Here is a 19109-nt window from a genome sequence, read left to right as displayed (position 1 = left end):
ATTAGGACACTTCTAATGCACACTATGATGTAATTATAATAACTGGAGGAGAGAGCACTTAGAGAAACTAGGATCCTGGGGCCCTGGGGAAGCATGCCAGGGCCAGGCAACCTTGCTGGGTCCACCTGGGCAAATTTATCTTGTCCCATGACATTCATTAAAGAACATTCATTGATTCATTGAGAGCTTAATATTATATAATATATATGTAATGCTGTGTTATTCTCTGAGAGAATTAAAAAAAAAGAATCTTCACATTCTAGAAGTTTATAATCTGGTTAGGGAAATAAGATTTACAGGAGGTAAGTCAATATACAAAGCAGTATATGCATTAAATATATGTGAAAAGAGTAAAGCAATACAAATTATAGGAATTCAGAGATTTTATATAGACTGGAATGGTTTGTATATTCCTCACGAAGGAGATAGGACTTAAGGTGGACCTTAATTAATGAAAAGGATTAGGAGAGAGGAGAGAGAAGAGAATTCCATGAGGAAAAACTAGCATATGCCTTGGCTCAGAGTAAGAAATGAGCATGGCATGTTTCAGAGAATAACAAAGAATCCATCCTTACTGTAGTGGAGTGTCATCATGTTGGACAGAAGTAGGAAATAAAATTGAATAGGAACTTTGGGGACAAATTAATGTGGATCTTAAAAGCCAGGCTAAGGAATTTATGCTTTATTCTGTAATCAATGGACAGTCAGTGGTTTCACCAGGACAGTGAGTAAAATAATGTTTTAGGAATATTAAGCTGTAGCAGAGGCAGGGAAGATTGAAGTTGAAAGAGAATTAGGGCAGAGAGAAAGCAGTCATCTTTCTGGCTCAAATTCAATATACTCACCAAGCCAACTTCTGATCTCATTGCGTTTCCACTTAGGAAATCCTTCCTGGGGTGAAAATGCTGAGCTGGGTATATGAATTGCAATCAGCTTGGCAGTTATTTTTCTCACTGTAAATTAACAAATTGACCTTTTGATATAAACAGATCTTTGTAGTTTGGACTGCATAAGCTACTTCTCCCAGTAAATTTTAAGTGACTGTATGATTTTGCTATTTAATACTTAAAACAACAATAATAATAACTATAGAAGCTAACATTTATTCAGCACTTACCATGTGCTGGGCACTGTGCCAAGGGCTTTATATATTTTTTTTTTTTTAAATTAATTTATTTTATTTTGGCTGCATTGGGTCTTTGTTGCTGCGCGCGGGCTTTCTCTAGTTGTGGTGAACAGGGGCTACTCTTCGTTGCTGTGTGCAGGCTTCTCGTTGCGGTAGCTTCTCTTGTTGTGGAGCACGGGCTCTAGGCATGCGGGCTTCAGTAGTTGCAGCACGCAGCCTCAGTAATTGTGGCTCGCAGGCTCTAGAGCTCAGGCTCAGTAGTTGTGGTGCACAGGCTTAGTTGCTCCGAGGCATGTGGGATCTTCCCGGACCAGGGATTGAACCTGTGTCCCCTGCGTTGGCAGGCAGATTCTTAACCACTGCGCCACCAGGGAAGTCCCTTTATATTATTATTTCACTTAAACCTTGAAATAAGGGGAAAACTGAAGCTCAGAGAAGTAAAGTAACTTGCTGTAGGTCATGTAGCTTGACAGCTGAGCTGTCAAACATTACTTATATCATTAGCACAATTTCTTATTAAAATAATTTATAATAGTGTTTTCTATTATCAAGCCACAGTATTTTCATGTATTAGACATTTATAAAAACGTGAATGATAACCCTTGAAGTATTAGATCAACTGAGCTGAGAAAAAAATCCCTGGAGTATAGAAAAGTAACAATTCTAGAGGCCTTTTCCAATCATTGATCTTCATTATTACAAATGGCCTTTTAGATTCTGTATTTAAAGTAAACATCTTTATATTTTTAGGTTATTTAATTTTACAAGTGGTTATTACTCAAGTATTGCCTCTAAATTTTGGCATGTTTTCAATAAGTTATTATATATGTATGCCATGCCAGCTATTACCCAATTACCCCAAAAGAACCTTAATTTCTCAGGATCTATGGGTACCAAAAGCAATTTTCTGTAAAATTTTACACACATACACATACACACACATGCATATTACATACCTAATTCTCCCTCAACGTTAATCTTTCCTACTTCTGCTATAGCTTAATATTTGTAAAACAATTATTCTACTCACTCTCCTAATCAAACCTGCTGCTTTTCCACTCGTTACAGAATAAAGCATAAATTCCTTAGCCTGACTTTTTTTTTTTTTTTGCGGCACACGGGCCTCTCACTGCTGTGGCCTCTCCCGTTACGGAGCACAGGCTCCGGACGCGCAGGCTGAGCGGCCATGGCTCACAGGTCCAGCTACTCCGCGGCACGTGGGATCTTCCCGGACCAGGGCACGAACCCGTGTCCCCTGCATCGGCAGGCGGACTCTCAACCACTGCGCCACCAGGGAAGCCCTTAGCCTGACTTTTAAGATCCATAATAATTTGTCTCCAAAGTTCCTATCATACATGCAAGAATAATTTTATGTATCTTTTTAACAACTGAATATAATATGGTTTGACAAAATGATGAACTGATAATTCATTTTCGCTATGTAGTGTACCAAAGAGGAAGCAAGCTTACATTGCAAAATCATGTCTAGAATGTCCTGAAGACATTCTAGAACCAGATATAGATAAAGATTTTGGGGCGTTCTCTTTCATCTAAATGCATATTTGTGGGTAGTACCTGCCTCTAAGTAACAGAATTATTAAAACTTCAACAGTTGAAACTGCAGTATAGTAAGAAAGACCTCTGAATTTGAATGAGGTAATCAGAGATTTACCATTCTGACTTCTAATATCATAGATTAGTTTCACCTGCTTTTGTACTTTATATAAATGAAATCATACTTTAGTACTCAATTGTATCAGGTTTCTTGCACTCAGCTTTATCTGTGAGAGTCACTTATACTGCAGAACTTTTGCTTAAGCAAAGCACAAAGATGTGGAAATACATGGTAGTAGAATAGTAGATGAATAGTAGTTCCACATGGCTAGGGAGTAGGGTGCATAGGAGGGGATAAGGGAGGAGGGGCAGAAGGGAGGGGTGGGAGATGAGACAGGAAAGCTAGGCAAAGATAAGATTTTGAGAGTTCTCAAACGCTACACTTGAACTCTATCCTGTATGAACACAGGGAGTGTCATGATAACATTTGTATTCTTTAAAGTTAATAATGTTGGCAGTATGAAGGACAGATTGAATGAAAGAAACTGTTAGCAGGGAGGTCAGAGGCAACTACAGTACTAAAGGGGAGAAGTGACCATGTCCTGAGCCAAGGCAGTGGCAGTGAGAAGAGAAAGGAGAAAACAGATTTGAGAACTCTCCTAGAGAGGATTAATAGGACTTTGTGATTGGATATGGGGAATGGAGGAGAGAGAGAAGCCGAAGATGACTGTACTTCTAGCTTGGATGATTGGAGTGGATGCTGATCCATTTGTCTGAGAATGAAACTTGGGATCAGGTTTCAGTCAGGGTGATAGAGATAAACTGAGTTTGAGGATGTTATGGCAACTGAGAGAGAGGAGAGTGTGGGCAAAAGTGTTAAGCACTGCAGAGGAGTTTACATAGTACGAGGACCGAGATGAGGTCAATGATAGGATGTACTTGGTGACTTTGTAGAGAATAGTATAGAACAGAGCGGGTGGAAGACAGATTGCAGTGGGTTCTGAGGAGTGTATGAAAGGGAAGATTATATAATCATAGTAAAACTCCCCATTTTGCTTAAATCCATGGGTCATTGTAAAATAAATTATATCAGTCTTGAATTACTTGGATAACCGTCTCTGCCTTTCTTCTTTGCCTTGCCAGTGAAGATCTAATCTGATGCAATATTCAAAGCCCAGTTTCCTTTTGATTATCTATAAAGGTATCAGATTTGAGGTCTTGAAAAATCTTTCCATTTTACTTGTGGTAATGGCATGATGGGCTGTATATATTAAAGAATACTAATCTTTTTCATTTTCCCCCCTCCCAGGAAACAGTTTTCCCATGTCAAATAATTAATGAGCATGAGTCATTGATAATGGTGAAGAAACTTTTTGCTACTTCTATCTCATGTGTAACATATCTAAGGGGCCTGTTTCCAGAGAGCTCTTATGAAGAAGGCCATTTGGATGGTAAAGTTTAACTAAATGGTTACTTTGGCTGGTGGAGCCCTTTTCCTCTATTTGGCAGGAGTAAAACTTTACTTTCTCACAGAGTGTGCTAATTTCAAGTCATGGGTTCTTTAAGATCAATTTGCTAATTCATTTTCCATTTTAATTTCACTATGTTTAGTAGTTTTACTTATAGGAACCATTAGTTCCTGGCTAATACCAAATCACCGAATGAAGAGAAAAGAAATATGTATGGACAAGCCCAGTAATTCTAAACTGTACCTACAAAAGCAGCAGCCAGATCGAAATCTACTTGGGTGCTGTACATTTGCACTATTTTGTGTCTCAACTGAATTTTTTTCTTTGAGGTAGACTTTGGCCTTGAGGAATTTTAATTGAGAAGTTTAATTCTTTCTGTTAACATATACAAATATGTGGAAAATATGCATACCCATGCCAAACCCATTTGTTGATTAACATGGATATGTAGACCATTATTATTCTAATCAGCTCTGTTTTTTTCTTAATTTTCTGTCTTTTCTACTTTTCTTCCTTTTATTTCTTATGTCCTTAAACTCATGATCTCATTTCCTTGTATTACAAGCTGTTTCTGTCTCCTTTCCTTCTCTTGTATTAAAAAGAATGTACCTAGGACTCTTCAATTTTTCAAAAATCTTTTTGTTTAAAAAGATGGATTGTGATAACAATTCAGAAAATTTTGCTGATTTGTCATGAAAGTGGGAAAGTATCATTTGGAAAATAAATATAGAGGGCTACAAGTTTCCTTGTAAGATGTTATTCTTCAAAATCTAACTTAACTTTAAATTTCTCACATCTGTATTTAATGATATACTTAGGCCTCATTCCAATTTAATTTTCTTAAACATTTGATTCTCTACATGAGCATCAATGAAATGCATGTGTGCTATAAACACAAAAGCATTATATTTGCAACTGTGACAGCCTCATTTGTGTTATGTCCTCTTTTGGTCTATAGGGTATAAATCTGTAATAGTGAAAATGTTTATATGTAGCATATAGTTGCAGTTTCTCCTCTTGTTTGGAATATAGAATTGGAAAAAGACATATTTGGAGTAATTAACTAAGCGCTTACTGTGTGCCAATCACTAACCTGTGCATGGAGGGCAATACCATTGTTTATAGCTTTATTTTTTGTGACAGTTTTAATGGAAGTTATATATCTCCCTCCCAGTGTTTGTACTTAAAGTAGCATATATCATAAAAATGCCCAGTACTCCTAAGTTGCTCTCTTTTTGGCAATCTCTAAATGTTATACCAATATGGAATAATTTTCGTATCTCTCAATAGCAATAGAGGTAACATCAATTTTAGGATAGGAAAACAATCTGAAAAGGTGAAGTGATTTATACAAAGTCATACATGAATCAATAATTGATTTTAGACTGATCTAAACCAAAACTTTTAATGTGATTTTCTTATTCTTCCTTCCTATAGTAAGGTAGTCGAATTTCAGATGGAAATTAATATTTGAGAATAATCCATGGAAACATTTTTCATCCTTTTTTTCTTTCATTGAGAGAGAGAGAAATACCAGAGAAGTGATTTGAGACTGAGGTGTACGTTTTAAATTGGTTGATGGAGATGGTCTCAGTACTACCTTATGATAACTTAGAATTCAGCAGAAGCAAAGAAGTGACACAAATTGATTTTGCAACCAAGTCAGTTGTGCTACATTGTAGAAGGGAAGACTGCTAATCTATAATAAAAATGGGAACTAAGTCAATTATCAACATAGGATTTATTTTTAAATTAGATATTTAGTGATTCAAAATGTTTTTATAAGCTATAAACTAAGTAAGTTATAAAAATAAAATCATGAAAGGAAATACCCTTATTTAGTATGGACAATTTTAGTGCAACAGACTGTTTCTATTTTTGTAGACCTCAGTTTAAAAATCCTCCGAGAAGATAAAAAATGTCCTGGGTCACTGCATATTATCAGGTGGTAAGTAATTGAAATTCCACCAAAGTTGAACAACATTATTTTTATCATAGCTGAAATTACCCATAAGACTTTATTTGGTAAGATCATTTCCTTAAAACTATTGCCTTCTTCCTTTCTTTCTTTTCATCTTCTTTTTTTTTAATTTCCTAGAAATTGTGTAACAATTATTCAATATTATTTTAAGATACTGATTTAGTTTTGTTTTTGAAGAAAATGGACTTTATATAAGAAAGAAAAATATCAATCAAAATTTGATTACTCATCATATGCATGTCAGTGTCCTAAACATTATGGGAGGCCAAAAGAAAAATAAGATGTGATTCCCTACCTCAAAATTGCTTACATATTATTTATAAAGTACTATCAACATATTAAAAGATATAGGAATTTCTAAAAAATGATTAAATGGGAAAGGTGAAATGGTCATCAATTTAATGTATTTCAAAGCAAGAAACAAATCAGTTTTGTACTTGGGATTCTTTCTGGCTTTGCATCTGGTCCAAATTGACACCAAACATTTATTTCTTGACAGGATTCGAGGTTGTTTTGATGCTTTGGAAAAGAGATACGTAAGAATGTTTTTAAATTTACACCAGGATCAAAGACTCATCCTTTATCCCTTTAAAAGAAAAATTTAGCCTTTATTTTGTTGTTGTGTTTTAACAGTATACCAGTTCCTACATTTGCATTCATGAACCAGTTTCTTTTTATTTTGTGTCTTTGTTGTCCTGTTGATGTCTTGTTTGAATCAATTAGAAATGAAACCCTCATTTTTCTCTTTTACATACTCATATCTTTTTGACCACAGAATTTCCTCTGAAGTCACTGGAAGAGATCCACAGGATGTGGGAAAGGGCAGACAAGAATCTGGCATTTAGCACATTGAACATGTTCAAAATAGTGGCAGTTCAATTTGCAGATATGAAAGGAAAAAATGGACTTGAATAATCGGTTTTTATTCTATGTTAGTTATTTTGTTAGCTATGTTTGGCACATGTATATAACCTGTTCCCTCAAAATAGCTAGTATTGTAGCTTGAATTTTTTTTAATGCAGCTTGAATTTTAAGTGCATTAGATTTTTCTTGCTGCCCAAGACAGCTATGAAGCGTGTAAAAATTAGAGGCTCTAGTCCTAGTTGAAGAGATAATATATAAATGAACTTTCCACCACTGCTTTCTCCTTTCCCCATCTCTGTCTTCTTTTTACTTCTCAATTCCTATTCCTTTAAAAAACCTTAAGGTGAGTAAGCCTTACATCGGATTATTTAGTTGCACTGATATATTTCCTTTTTCATTGAATAGTTATTACTTATGATTTATTCAACACTGACTGGGGGGTTGAGGGATACAAAAATAAAACAGATATGAGATTGTGCACACAAAGAGCTTATAGTCCATGGCAGAAGATAGATGACATGCATGCACGGCTGATGATCAGCTATTGCACACTGGCATAGCTGTACCTGTTGTTAAAATGTTGAAGTACTCTATAGCCAGTGGTAAACGGTTGCTTCTCTGGGATCCCAAATGACTCCCACCATGTCCGCCCCTTCACCCCACCAGTGTCTCTTCTGGGATGTCCCTAGACTGTTCCACAATCTAGCAACTAAAGGGTTGACACCTGGCCCAGGGGGGAGCTTCCAGGAACCCAGCACCAGGGCTAAGTTGGCATCTTTTCTGATTGGTCAGTACCTGTGCCATGTTGGGCTGTTAAATTTTGATTTTTTCATATCAGTTTGATATTTCATTAGAAAGTGATGCATACCAAAGGCAAGATATTGATCATGTGCAAAGGAAGTATGGAAAAGGAGGGGTTATATCCAGTGAGGGACATGAGGGAAATCTTTGGGAGAAAATGACTTTGAAGGCCCTTAGTATTTAGACAGGCTGAGAGGGGAAGAAGGTCCTCACCAGTACACCGAACAGCACTCATTCATTCTCCTTTGTCCGTTCATTTAGCAACATTTCTTGAGTGCCCATCTTTGAGGGGCAGTGAAATATAGTTAAGAGCTCAAGGTTTAGAAGAAGTCAGTCTGAAGTGAATCCTAGTTCTGCCACTTAATACCTGTGTGATCTTGGCACATAACCTACCTCTTGGTAACTTAGCTTCTTTACAATAATAATAAAACGAACCTCTTAGGGTTGTTTGAGAATTAAATGAGTTAATAATCTAAAGCAGTAGTTTTCAAACATTAGCTTGCATCAGAACCACCTGGAGGGCCTGTTAAAACACACATTGCCAGGTTCCACCCCAAAATTTCTGGTGTAAGAATTTTCATTTCAGACAAATTCCAAGTGATGCTGAGACTGCTGGTCTAGGGATCATACTTTCCAAGGCATCACTCTCACCATTGCTCACCATGTTCAAGCACACAAGCATTCGAGAACATGCCAAGTGCCTTTTACCTTTGTACATATTGTTACTTTTGCCTGCAAAATTTTCTTGCCTACCCCACAGCCTTTATCTGGCTAATTCCAATTTATCCTTCAGGTCCCAGCCTAAATATTTACTTCCTCGGGGAGGCCTTCCCTGACAACCACCCCCCCCCCCCGCACCCCTCTCCCATCTGTTTAATGGTCACAAGCACTCAGTGCTGCTACTTCATAGCAATTAACACAATTGTAATGATGTACCTATCTGTGTGCTTTTTTTGTTCTCTCCTGCTGGTCTGCATGTTCCCTGAGATCAGGGGCCATTTCTATTTTTGAATGAATGAATGAACTATTAATTAAATAATTAATATAAATTAGAGTGTTACCGTGTAGTCTGAAAATCAATTGTATGCAGTAACCAAAACGGCCACACAGTGTCACTAAAGTTTTAGTCTTTTGGGTGAAATAGGTGAATAATTTGATACAAAATTATGGTCCTGAAATTTTCTCATTTGTATCCTAGTTTTTAATAGGCTTGCTTATATCTCTATCTCTGTATCTATATATTCCATTATTCTTCCAAGCAGAATCTGTTTATAGTAATGTAGCTGTAGGGAGGGCAGAGATTTTGTAGACTTATATCAGACTTAAAATTTTTTATTTTAGATTACTTTCAAAACGCAAACTGTTTTAGAGATGCTTATGGCATAATTAACTTTTAGTAATAATGAATTATTTTGTATATCTTTTGCCTCCCAAACTAGAATGTAACTTATAGAGACTAAGGATAGTTATCTTCTTTTTTTTTTTTTTCCATCTCTCCCCTCCCCAGCAGAACCTTGGGTATATAATAGAGACTCACTTGAATGGATGAATAATTAGTATCCATTTCTCTGACCTTCTGAATAGTATTTTTTTCCTGCTCAGATCTTTTAATTTGAAAGTCATATTTTAATTAGACTTTATTGAAAATAATAATAATATAGGTACAAATGTATAGTAACAATAGTTTTCTTTTCTCTTGAAGCTACACATGGCAGTACTTACGGTAAGTGCACATTTAAAGACCAAGCCTCTGTCTCTGCTTCATTGTCTTTTGGCAAGTGAAATAGTAAAACAGTACTCTCCCCCATCCTCCCTGAATTTCATTGTCTGTCCTATGCATTTTGGAAGAAAAAAAAAAACTCTATCAGAAGTTTTAATAAAAGATCACAATCTACATATTTCTTTGGCATATTATAATACATGAGGAAATATATAGGCTATACTATCTGCTTCATCTATTGGCTATTAGAATTTCATTTTCTGAGTTAATTTACAGACTCAAAGCTCTTTGTTTTTGAAGTTTTACAAACTTTATTGAAGCTTTGTATACTTCCTGGTATATAACATGGTATATGTAGTTAAGAATAGAAGGAAAATGAGAAGATACTATTTTTTTTTTTTTTTTGCTGTACGCGGGCCTCTCACCGCCGCGGCCTCCCCCGTTGCGTAACACAGGCTCCGGACGCGCAGGCACAGCGGCCATGGCTCACGGGCCTAGCCGCTCCGCGGCATGTGGGATCCTCCCGGACCGGGACACGAACCCGTGTCCCCTGCATCAGCAGGTGGACTCTCAACCACTGCACCACCAGGGAAGCCTGAGAAGATACTATTGAGAGTCTTAGATATATGAGTTATTTTAAAAATTTTAAACCATAACAAATTACTGTGACTGTAGTGCAGTCACAGTAATCATAAATATCTGGTTATCAATTTCCTTATAATCAGGGTTCACAGAATGCTCTAAAGACGCTCTATGTTCACAAAATAAGAGCTTATTCTATCTCTAGCTTGAAATATATATCTCAAGATACATATATATATATATTTCAGTACTCAATTAATATAGCACAAATTGAACTCTTCACATAGAAAATGTATTCTGTGGGGAGTAATCTAGTTTCAGAAATTAAATGCTGTTTATTTTTCCTTAAATAGCTTTACACAAATCCGAAGGAACCTGAGGTAAGAACACATAAAGAGATGGGCAGTATATTATATTTAAATATGTTTACCTGAGTTGAGGCCATAAATTATATCACTAGACTACCATATGAACAAAGTAACTCGTAGTGAGCTTTTTCAGTGTGTTTTATTATAAATGTCACCAATTCTTTATTATGAGATTTAAAAAACTACCTAAGGGTATTGGGAAAAAAAAACATTGAGTAGAACTGAGCGTATTCCCTAACACGTTAACAGTGAGAATCTGTATGAAAACTACCTTTTATTTTTATTTTAAATGATGCTGAATCCTTTCTATTTCTGACCTTTGTGGCATAATGCTAAACTTTTTTTTTTATGGCTAACTTAATTCTCTCCCTTCTGACATTTTCATAGATTTTTTAAGCTTTACCTCTTCTCTCTCTAAATTTCTCCCCTCTGCTTATTGAATCCTACTCATCCTCAACACCAACTTATGTTTAAAGCTTTCATGAAAGCCTCTTTGGCTGTTTTGTTCACACTAATTTCTCCTTTCTCTAAATTCCTTTCTCCAAATTCCTTTCTCCAGCAGGACCTCACAATTTAACACTCTTAATTAATTCATAAAGATTACTTTATCTCCCTAACCAGATTGTGATTCCTGAGGACAAATCTTGTCTTCTTTTCGATCTCCCAGTGTGAATTCATAGTCCTGGATACGTAATAGTAACTTGTGCTACTTTGAATGACAGCTGTGGCAGTGGCACAAATGGAGGGAGAAGCCCTTCGTTCTTTCTTCTCATTCTATCCTCTATTTTCCTCCCAGCTTTCTTTCCTCTTCCCTTTCCCTTTTGCTTGCTTTCAATTTTCCTCCCCTAAACCTATGGATTTAGCCTAACTGGTAACCTTCACAACTAAGTTAAGTGTTTTTTAGTCTTTAATATCCTTTCTTCTTTGGCAAGATTATAAACAGCTGTTTGAGCAAGGCAAAAGAAAACTGGCGCCTGAGGTGGGTAACAATTCCTCAATGCCCAAGCTAAACCTATTTTTATCTTTGTCTCTAGTTTAGTTTCAATTTTTTTGTTTTCAGTAGGTTTGAGGGGAGGTTTCCCAAAGTAAGATCTCCTGATAAATTGTTAATAAATTGGTCATTTCCTTAGTGCAATAAATTATTATGTTTTCTTATGCATGTAAAACTCATCTGAAACTAATGTTTTTGAGGTAGTGAAATGCTGAGGAAATTGGGCTATCTACAGAAAAATATTACAGAGTGGGAAGAAAACTGTTAAATGAGTTTTGATGCAGGCAATATACATAATAATAAAGTTAGAAAGCAAAAGCTTATTATATACGTTCTGAGCTATCATTTATGACTCAGAAAAAAATATTTTGAACTCTTACATATTATTTCCTATAGCAGTGATCCCTAACCTCTGTGTTCATGGCACACTCTTGATTACTAGAAAATTTGGTGGCATGTTTAAGGGTATTAAAAGACTTAAAAGGACACCAAATGTGTCAGCAATAATTATGGTATAACTATGGCACAGCAATGTTCATAGTGCCTAAAAGTATCCATGGGGTTACACTGTTTTATGGTTGCTCTTTAGCACCAAGTCACTGATAGAACTATTTACCTCTTTGATCTCTTTCTTCTATGTACTCGCAAAACAGCATTCTCACATAAAGTCTTTCTTTGGCATTTATCTGATATGGTGCCATGTTTCTTGACTCATACTGGTAGAAGTATATATTGTCCCCTAAGCAAAACTGCACAAACAGTGACAACATTAATATTTACCTGAAGCAAAAATGCATTTTACACATGGACTAAAATTTGCAGCACTCTTGTGAAGAGTCTGTCATGGTACACCAGTTGAGAACCTCTGTCTTAAATAAGTTTGCTTATCCAGTCCAGAAACCAACAGAGTTTTGGGCATTGCACAAAGCTGTGGTGCTTCTGCACTTGAGGCTTTGTTCTGGTTGCTCCATCTTAAGAAAGAGATGAACTGATGAAACTAACTAAAGTAGTGAAGAGGGCTGTGTGTCTTTTCTGCAGATACACACTACAGAATGGGTAGAGGGTATTAATAAGATGTGTAAGCCAAAATGTAAATATGTTAAGGAAATTTTTACACAGTTTAATGCATGATAGACCCATAAAGAGTTGCTATATTTGAATATTGTGAGGATTCAAATCCTACTATTTCACCATCTGTTTTTCTTTTTGCCTGTTAGAGGTGGTCAACACCACTTTTAATAGACTGCTTCAGGAACTGAACTATAGATGGTCCCTGCTTCTAGCCACAATATACTTTTAGATACTTTGTTTCTAAAAAATCCTGTAGGATGAAATCCTAATTGAATGTGAACTCTATCCTGGCTGAATATTTATTCATTCAGCAAGTATTAATTGGGTTCCCCTTATGTGCCTGAAACACAGGAGTTAATGGGTAGACTGTCTGGAAGCTTACGTTCTTATGAGGGAGGATAAACAATAAACAAGTAAACAAAACTTAGCAAAACAAGTTTCAGATAGATCGTAATGCTATGAAGAAAATAAAAGTTGGTATGCTGGAGAGTGCTAAGGTGGGAATGGAGGAAGAAAGATTGGAGGGCAGTCCCTGGAAAGCCTCCCTGAGGGGCCACTGTTTGAGCTGAAACTGAAGAAGAGTCACCCCATGCAGGCCTGTGAGAGGTAATAGCATGTGACTGCAGAACAACACAGTAGTTAACATTGCAGGCGCTGGAGTCAAATCCCAGCTCTACTACTTACTAGCTTCATCTATAATGATGTAATAATACCTACTCTGAGTGTGGCTATGTAAGAATGAATAGATGTAGAGCATTTAGGGAAGTGCCCAGATATCATGATTATTATCATCAACTGGAGACAACATTTTCCAGAGTACAGTTGTGTAAAGGCCCAAAGGCAGGAAGGCATCTTGTGTGTTCACGGACAAAGAGGGTGCCCTGAGTCTGGAGCTGAGTGAGTGGGAGGGAAAGAGGCAGGAGATAAGGTCAGAGAGGTAGGCAGGGGGACAGATGAGTAAGGCCCATGGACCAAGGTAAATTCTGGATTTTATTCTAAGGGCAATGGGAAACCATTAACAAAGGAGTGACATGGTCTGATTTGCATTTTCAAAACTTTTTTGGCTATAGAACAGAGAATGAATTTGGAGAAGGAGGAGTAGTTCGGAAGCAAGCAGATCAGATGGAAAGAGATGGTGTTGGCTTGGATAGGGTGAAGAGAATGAAGGTGAAGAGAACCAGATGGACTTGGGATGTGCTTTGGAGATAGACCTGAAAAGTCTTGCCGATGGATTGGAGTGTGGAGGGAGAATGAAAAGCTGTGTATGTTGCTGTTGCTTTGGACCATGTGGATGCATTCAGTATGATTAATAGAAACCATTGGTGAGCAGTTTAAAGACTCATACTTATTAGGCAACACATTAATCTGAAAAGCAGGAGAATGTTTTATGAGGTGTTAAGAAGAGACTAGTGCCTGCTGTAAATATACCTTCCTTGATCAATCAGACTCGGATGGAAGTTATTAAGGATTATCATCTTCTATAAAACAATTACAAACATCACTCTTTTATTAGTAGTTGCACTAGGGACCAAATAATAAAATGTTAATAAAATTATCAGCCACTAAAGGATCTACTCTTGATAGATTTTAAAAAAATAAAAGATAGCTCAGAGTATCAGAAAGCTAGAGCTGGTTGAGAAACATGGGCGGTCAGGAAGAACAGGCATTGTTTACTTGACAGGGCAACTATACCGCATCAATGCATCAACGCATCAACGGAAGAGAGGATATTGTGTATCTAGCCTGTCTGGAGTGAACCTGTTGCTGTAGGCACCTCTATTCTCACATATCTCTGGTATTGTACTCACAAAGCAACATTCTGAACTTGGTTTGATTTCTCAAGTAGACTGTCTTGCTAGAAAAAATCTTTTTCTCTTAAAAATAACTCCATTACAAGTCAGTCTTTTTAGAGTATAAGCACCATGAGCCAGTTTCCCTAGGACCTGCTCACCTATAATTCATGGGATACCAAATCTCAGAATAGACAAAAGTAACAAGAACATTGTGATTTTTTCTGATCAGTCTAACATTCCATTCCCACATTGTCAAGGAACAAACACTGAAATAGATGAATGAAGGGTATTTTTTGTGTTCAGACTTAAATTCATACCCTTGCCTGTCTTTAGCACCTTCTCCAGCTCTGTGTACAGACTACTGTTGACCCTTGAACAACACAAGGGTTAGGGGTGGTGACCCCCAAGCAGTGGAAAATCCATGTATAATTTATGGTAGGTCCTCCATATACACGGTTCCTGTGTATCCTTGGTTCGTCATTCTCAGATTCAACAACCATGAATCATGTACAACTGTAGTATTTACTATTGGAAAAAAATCTGCATGTAAGTGGGCCTGCATGGTTCAAACCCATGTTGTTCAACAGCCAACTGTACATGTATCTGGGTCAACTATTAGCTTCAACTATTAGGCAATCACCTTATTTTAAATGGAGTATATCTCTCATGAGGAAATCTGTCCTTTATTTCTAGCTTATTTATATCTGTTTATATTTGTCCATATTTACAGCTAGCAGACAGCAGTGGTGTCTAGTTTTTAGTGCAGGATCAAGAGAACAAAAATTAAAAAACACCTGATACCATAGACCCTGGTTCCTTTCTGATTTTTTCTAGCTTTCCTGTTGCCATTCTAGTCTTCCCTGAATTACTACAGAATTCTCTCTCTCTCGCTCTCTTTTTTTTTAACATCTTTATTGGAGTATAATTGCTTTACAATGGTTAGTTTCTGCTTTATAACAAAGTGAATCAGCTATACATATACATTTATCCCCATATCTCTTCCCTCTTGTGTTCTCTCTCTCTCTTTTTTTTTCAGGAGGCTCTTAATTGTTCTCATGGTTCCCACTTCTCTGCACTCTTAAAATAGCCAAGGTGATCTTAAAAAATGCAGATTACTACCATGCTTAAAACCCTTCAATGGACTTCTGGTTTACTTGGAATAAAGTCCAAACCCCTTAGTTAACAAGGCCCCACAACTTTCTCTACAACCTCATCTCCTATACTCTCCCCCTTGCTCACTCATCGTCAGCCATTTGGCCTTCTCTGTGATCCTAGAAGAGGCTTCCTTTCCTACTGTAGAGCCTTTGCATTGATGTTTCTTCTGCTGGGGTGCCCTGCTCTCCCCTAGCTCTGCACATGGCTGACCTCTCTCATCAATGAGGCTCAGCTCAAACATCACCTCTTCAGTGAGGCCTTCCTTGGCCCTTCCAAACCAAATCACCACCTCTCCCTTCTGTACTCTGTCACAGCATCTGCTTCATATTGTTCACAGCTCTTATTACTACCTGAAATTATTTTATTTGTTTACTTGTTTATTGTCTGTGTTTTCCAGAAAAACAGGGACCTTTTCTGTCATGTTCACCATAGTGACTCCACTGCCTGACACAAAGTAGACATTCAATAAATATCCTTATCATGAATGAATGGTTTCTTAACTAGTTCCACTGTTATTTACCTAAGCTGGGTCAGACACTTGACTCTGTGCTTTAGCTTCTCCAGCTTTAAGATGGTAACAAGAGATTATGCCATCTAACTCATTTTCAGCATGGAGGAGAAAAATTGTTATCTTTATATCTGGAAATATTACTCCTGAATAATGTAATGCTATAAAACAAGTATGTAGGAGGTATAGTAGGTATACAATGAAAGTGTTCCTTACCTATTATCAGATAAGATTCTGGATTTTTAAAAAATAATTTCTTTCTCTATTCCCTTTGCTATTTCTAGAAAGTGACTGAGATATACCAGTTCAAATTCAAATACACAAAAGAAGGAGCCACTATGGATTTTGACAGGTAGAATCTAATTGTTTAATGAACATGAGAAATATGTAGGATTGAGGTAAACATAAGCTTCTTGAGGCCAGAGGTAGGTCTTATACTTCCTTTGTAACTTCCCCCAACAATCCCACAAAAACCACTATTATGAAAAGGGACTGTAAAAATTGTTTAAATTTCTGAAATCCATAGATGAAGCCAGTAGGAGAAGAGGCTTCCTTTGCTTCTTTCCTTCTTCTCCTATAGGTGATATTAGTAGGGTCTAAAGGCAATTTAGTGGTTAAGAGTTCTAATTCCTAAGGCAGAAAGATCTAGCTTGGAACCCCAGCTCTGACTATTACTGGTCATTTAACTTTGGACAGAATAATAAACCTCCCTAAATATTAGTATTCTTATCTGCAGAGTGGAATTAATAATATCTACTTCATATGGTTGCTGTGATTATTAAATTATACTGCATATACAAAGCTTTACCCATGCCTGGCACATAATAAACACACAGTAAATTGTACCTAGTGGTGGGGATGGTGGTGGTCTTTGGAGGCAATGGTGGTTGGTGGGTGGCACAGCAGTAGAAATTATATTAATGAGGCTGTCTATGTGGTGTTGATTGAAGAACTCCATGAGGCTCTATCTAGCCACTAATTCAAAGTTCCTCAATTGTTATGCCAAGATATTAACCCTTTCTACCCTCAATATAGCCAGATCAGGACTGGGGTAGATGAAACCCCTGCGCTATTTACCTATAGACACAAATATTCTCATCTGTTTACCCCAGTGTGTCATACAAATATAATTATCTATGTGTCCCTGTATGGAAAAGACTGGAAAGCACTGCATTTTCCTATCAAGTCTGAAATTCCAAGTTTTAGATATACTAATGGGTTAAATAACAAGGACAAGGACATTTACTTCAGAAGGTCCTTAGTAAAGATGGAGATGTTTTGTTGAGGAGCAACATTTATTCCCCTCCCAGTAGCTTTTGGATTCAGATAGAGCTAAGTATTGCTGATGAGACGGAACAGAAGTGGGGAGGGTGGATGATGGAGAAAAACCTTGGGTGGTAGAAAGCTGCACCTCAGGGGGATGAGTTTCTCTGAAAGGAATAACACTGAAGAGAAATGTGGCCTAATTCTCAATTTTCCATACTATTAGCTCTGTCTCATCATTTATTATTACAACTTTAATGATTTCTCTCCAAGATTCACACCCTTGATTATCTTCTCATTTGTGAAATATATGGACAGCATTAGGATGTGAAGTGGAAGTAAGTTCTAGGAACAAGAATTAAGGTACTAACCATCATTAGCTAACATCTGTATAACACTTTACAGATTGTTCAGCACTTTTCACACATATTCTCTCACATAAAACAGCTGCCTTTTACTCTCTGTACAACTGACAAGCAGATTAATCTCTTTTGTTACGAAGGCACATATGTCTAGAGGTGAACAGTAAAACATAAATGGCCGAATCTGGGACTTCCCTGGTGGTCCAGTGGTTAAGACTCCGTGCTCCCAATGCAGGGGGACCGGGTTCGATCCCTGGTCAGGGAACTAGATCCCACATTCCGCAACTAAAAGTTCTCTCACACCGCAACGAAGATCCCGCGTGCTGCAACTAAGGCCCGGCAGAGCCAAATAAATAAATAAATATTTTTAAAAAGAAAAAAGAAGAAATGGTCAAATCATTTACTAAGGGGAAGAGAAGGTAATGCATACGTGACCAAAGGTGGGCATTTGTTCAAGTGATTGTTCACACAAAATTACCTTATCACCTCTTCTATAGTAAAGAAAATTTTCCTTTTAAAAGAGTACAAGGGAGTCTTGAAAATGATTTTACATGAGTGTGATTTTATGAATATGGTGTATACTGAAGGATCACAAGTGCTACATGGCAATAGCCCCTCCCTCTCATTACCTATTTCAAATTTGGTTAAATCCTGGTAGACAAAACTTTAAGTTTTTCAAAACTGAAAAAGGAGCAAATGTGATTCCTTAATGTTTGTTTTATGAATTGACACTATCTCTAGTAGTTCAATTACTAAGGATTATTTTTCAGTATTGAGAAAGGCATTGTAAAAATATATTGCAGTCATAGTCCTTGGAAACTACTCAAATGTGAGACTAATTGGGGAAAAAATTTTGGAGAGAAATAAAAAATGTTTAGCGTTGGAAGGTAATTTAGTCCAACTTGTCCATTCATTCATTAATACAACAAATGTTTATTGAGTACTTAATATAGTTGGGCACTAAACTTAGTACAGTGGAGATGAAAAATATAGCCATTCATAGTCTAGAGGGGACATACAGTTACAAACAGGGGTGAGGTATAGGGATTACCAGGGAAGACTTCCCTGAAGAGATGACACATGAGATGGGTATTAAAGGATAAATTCGGTAGAGTCAGGAAAAGAAGTGGGAAAAGCACAGTACAAGCAAAGTGAACAGCACATACAAATGCACAGGAGTAAGAAGGAACTGGGTAGTAGTTGCAGATGAAGGTGGAGGTGAGTGTGTGGTTGGTTGTGAAAGGCATTGTACACACACTGTTCTCAAATTTGATTGAAAGGTGATGGATATAATAGAAGAAACTTAAGCAAGAGAATGACATGAGTGGATTTTCCTATTAGGATATTATTTTGGTAGTAGTGTGGAGAATGTTTTGCAGTGTGGGCAAGAAGAAAAGCAGGAAGAATAGTCAGTCATTGTCATAATCCATGTAAGAGTGAGAAGGGGATGCCTCTGAGAGATAACCAGATGGTACAAAGGCCCAGAGCTGATGATTGATTT

At 37.0% G+C, this 19109-nt stretch overlaps 1 protein-coding gene across 2 annotated transcripts in view; it reads left to right on the top strand.

The window, feature by feature from the left end:
* HORMAD2 (HORMA domain containing 2) overlaps positions 1-19109 on the top strand; it is a 74823-nt gene that overhangs the window by 6069 nt on the left and 49645 nt on the right. Inside the window, exons 2-8 of one of the 2 annotated variants that reach the window (XM_032603031.1) lie at positions 3990-4131; positions 6034-6097; positions 6630-6666; positions 9498-9518; positions 10451-10477; positions 16268-16335; positions 18602-18610. In XM_032603031.1, the coding sequence (XP_032458922.1) occupies positions 3990-4131; positions 6034-6097; positions 6630-6666; positions 9498-9518; positions 10451-10477; positions 16268-16335; positions 18602-18610 (368 nt within the window). The remainder of the gene's footprint in view (positions 1-3989; positions 4132-6033; positions 6098-6629; positions 6667-9497; positions 9519-10450; positions 10478-16267; positions 16336-18601; positions 18611-19109) is intronic. The other variant, XM_032603029.1, reaches the window with a different exon arrangement.

This window comes from Phocoena sinus, chromosome 14, assembly GCF_008692025.1.
Source record: "Phocoena sinus isolate mPhoSin1 chromosome 14, mPhoSin1.pri, whole genome shotgun sequence".
NCBI lineage: Eukaryota > Metazoa > Chordata > Mammalia > Artiodactyla > Phocoenidae > Phocoena > Phocoena sinus.
Note: the sequence above shows the minus strand (reverse complement) of the source record. Positions and strands in the feature narration are given on the sequence as shown.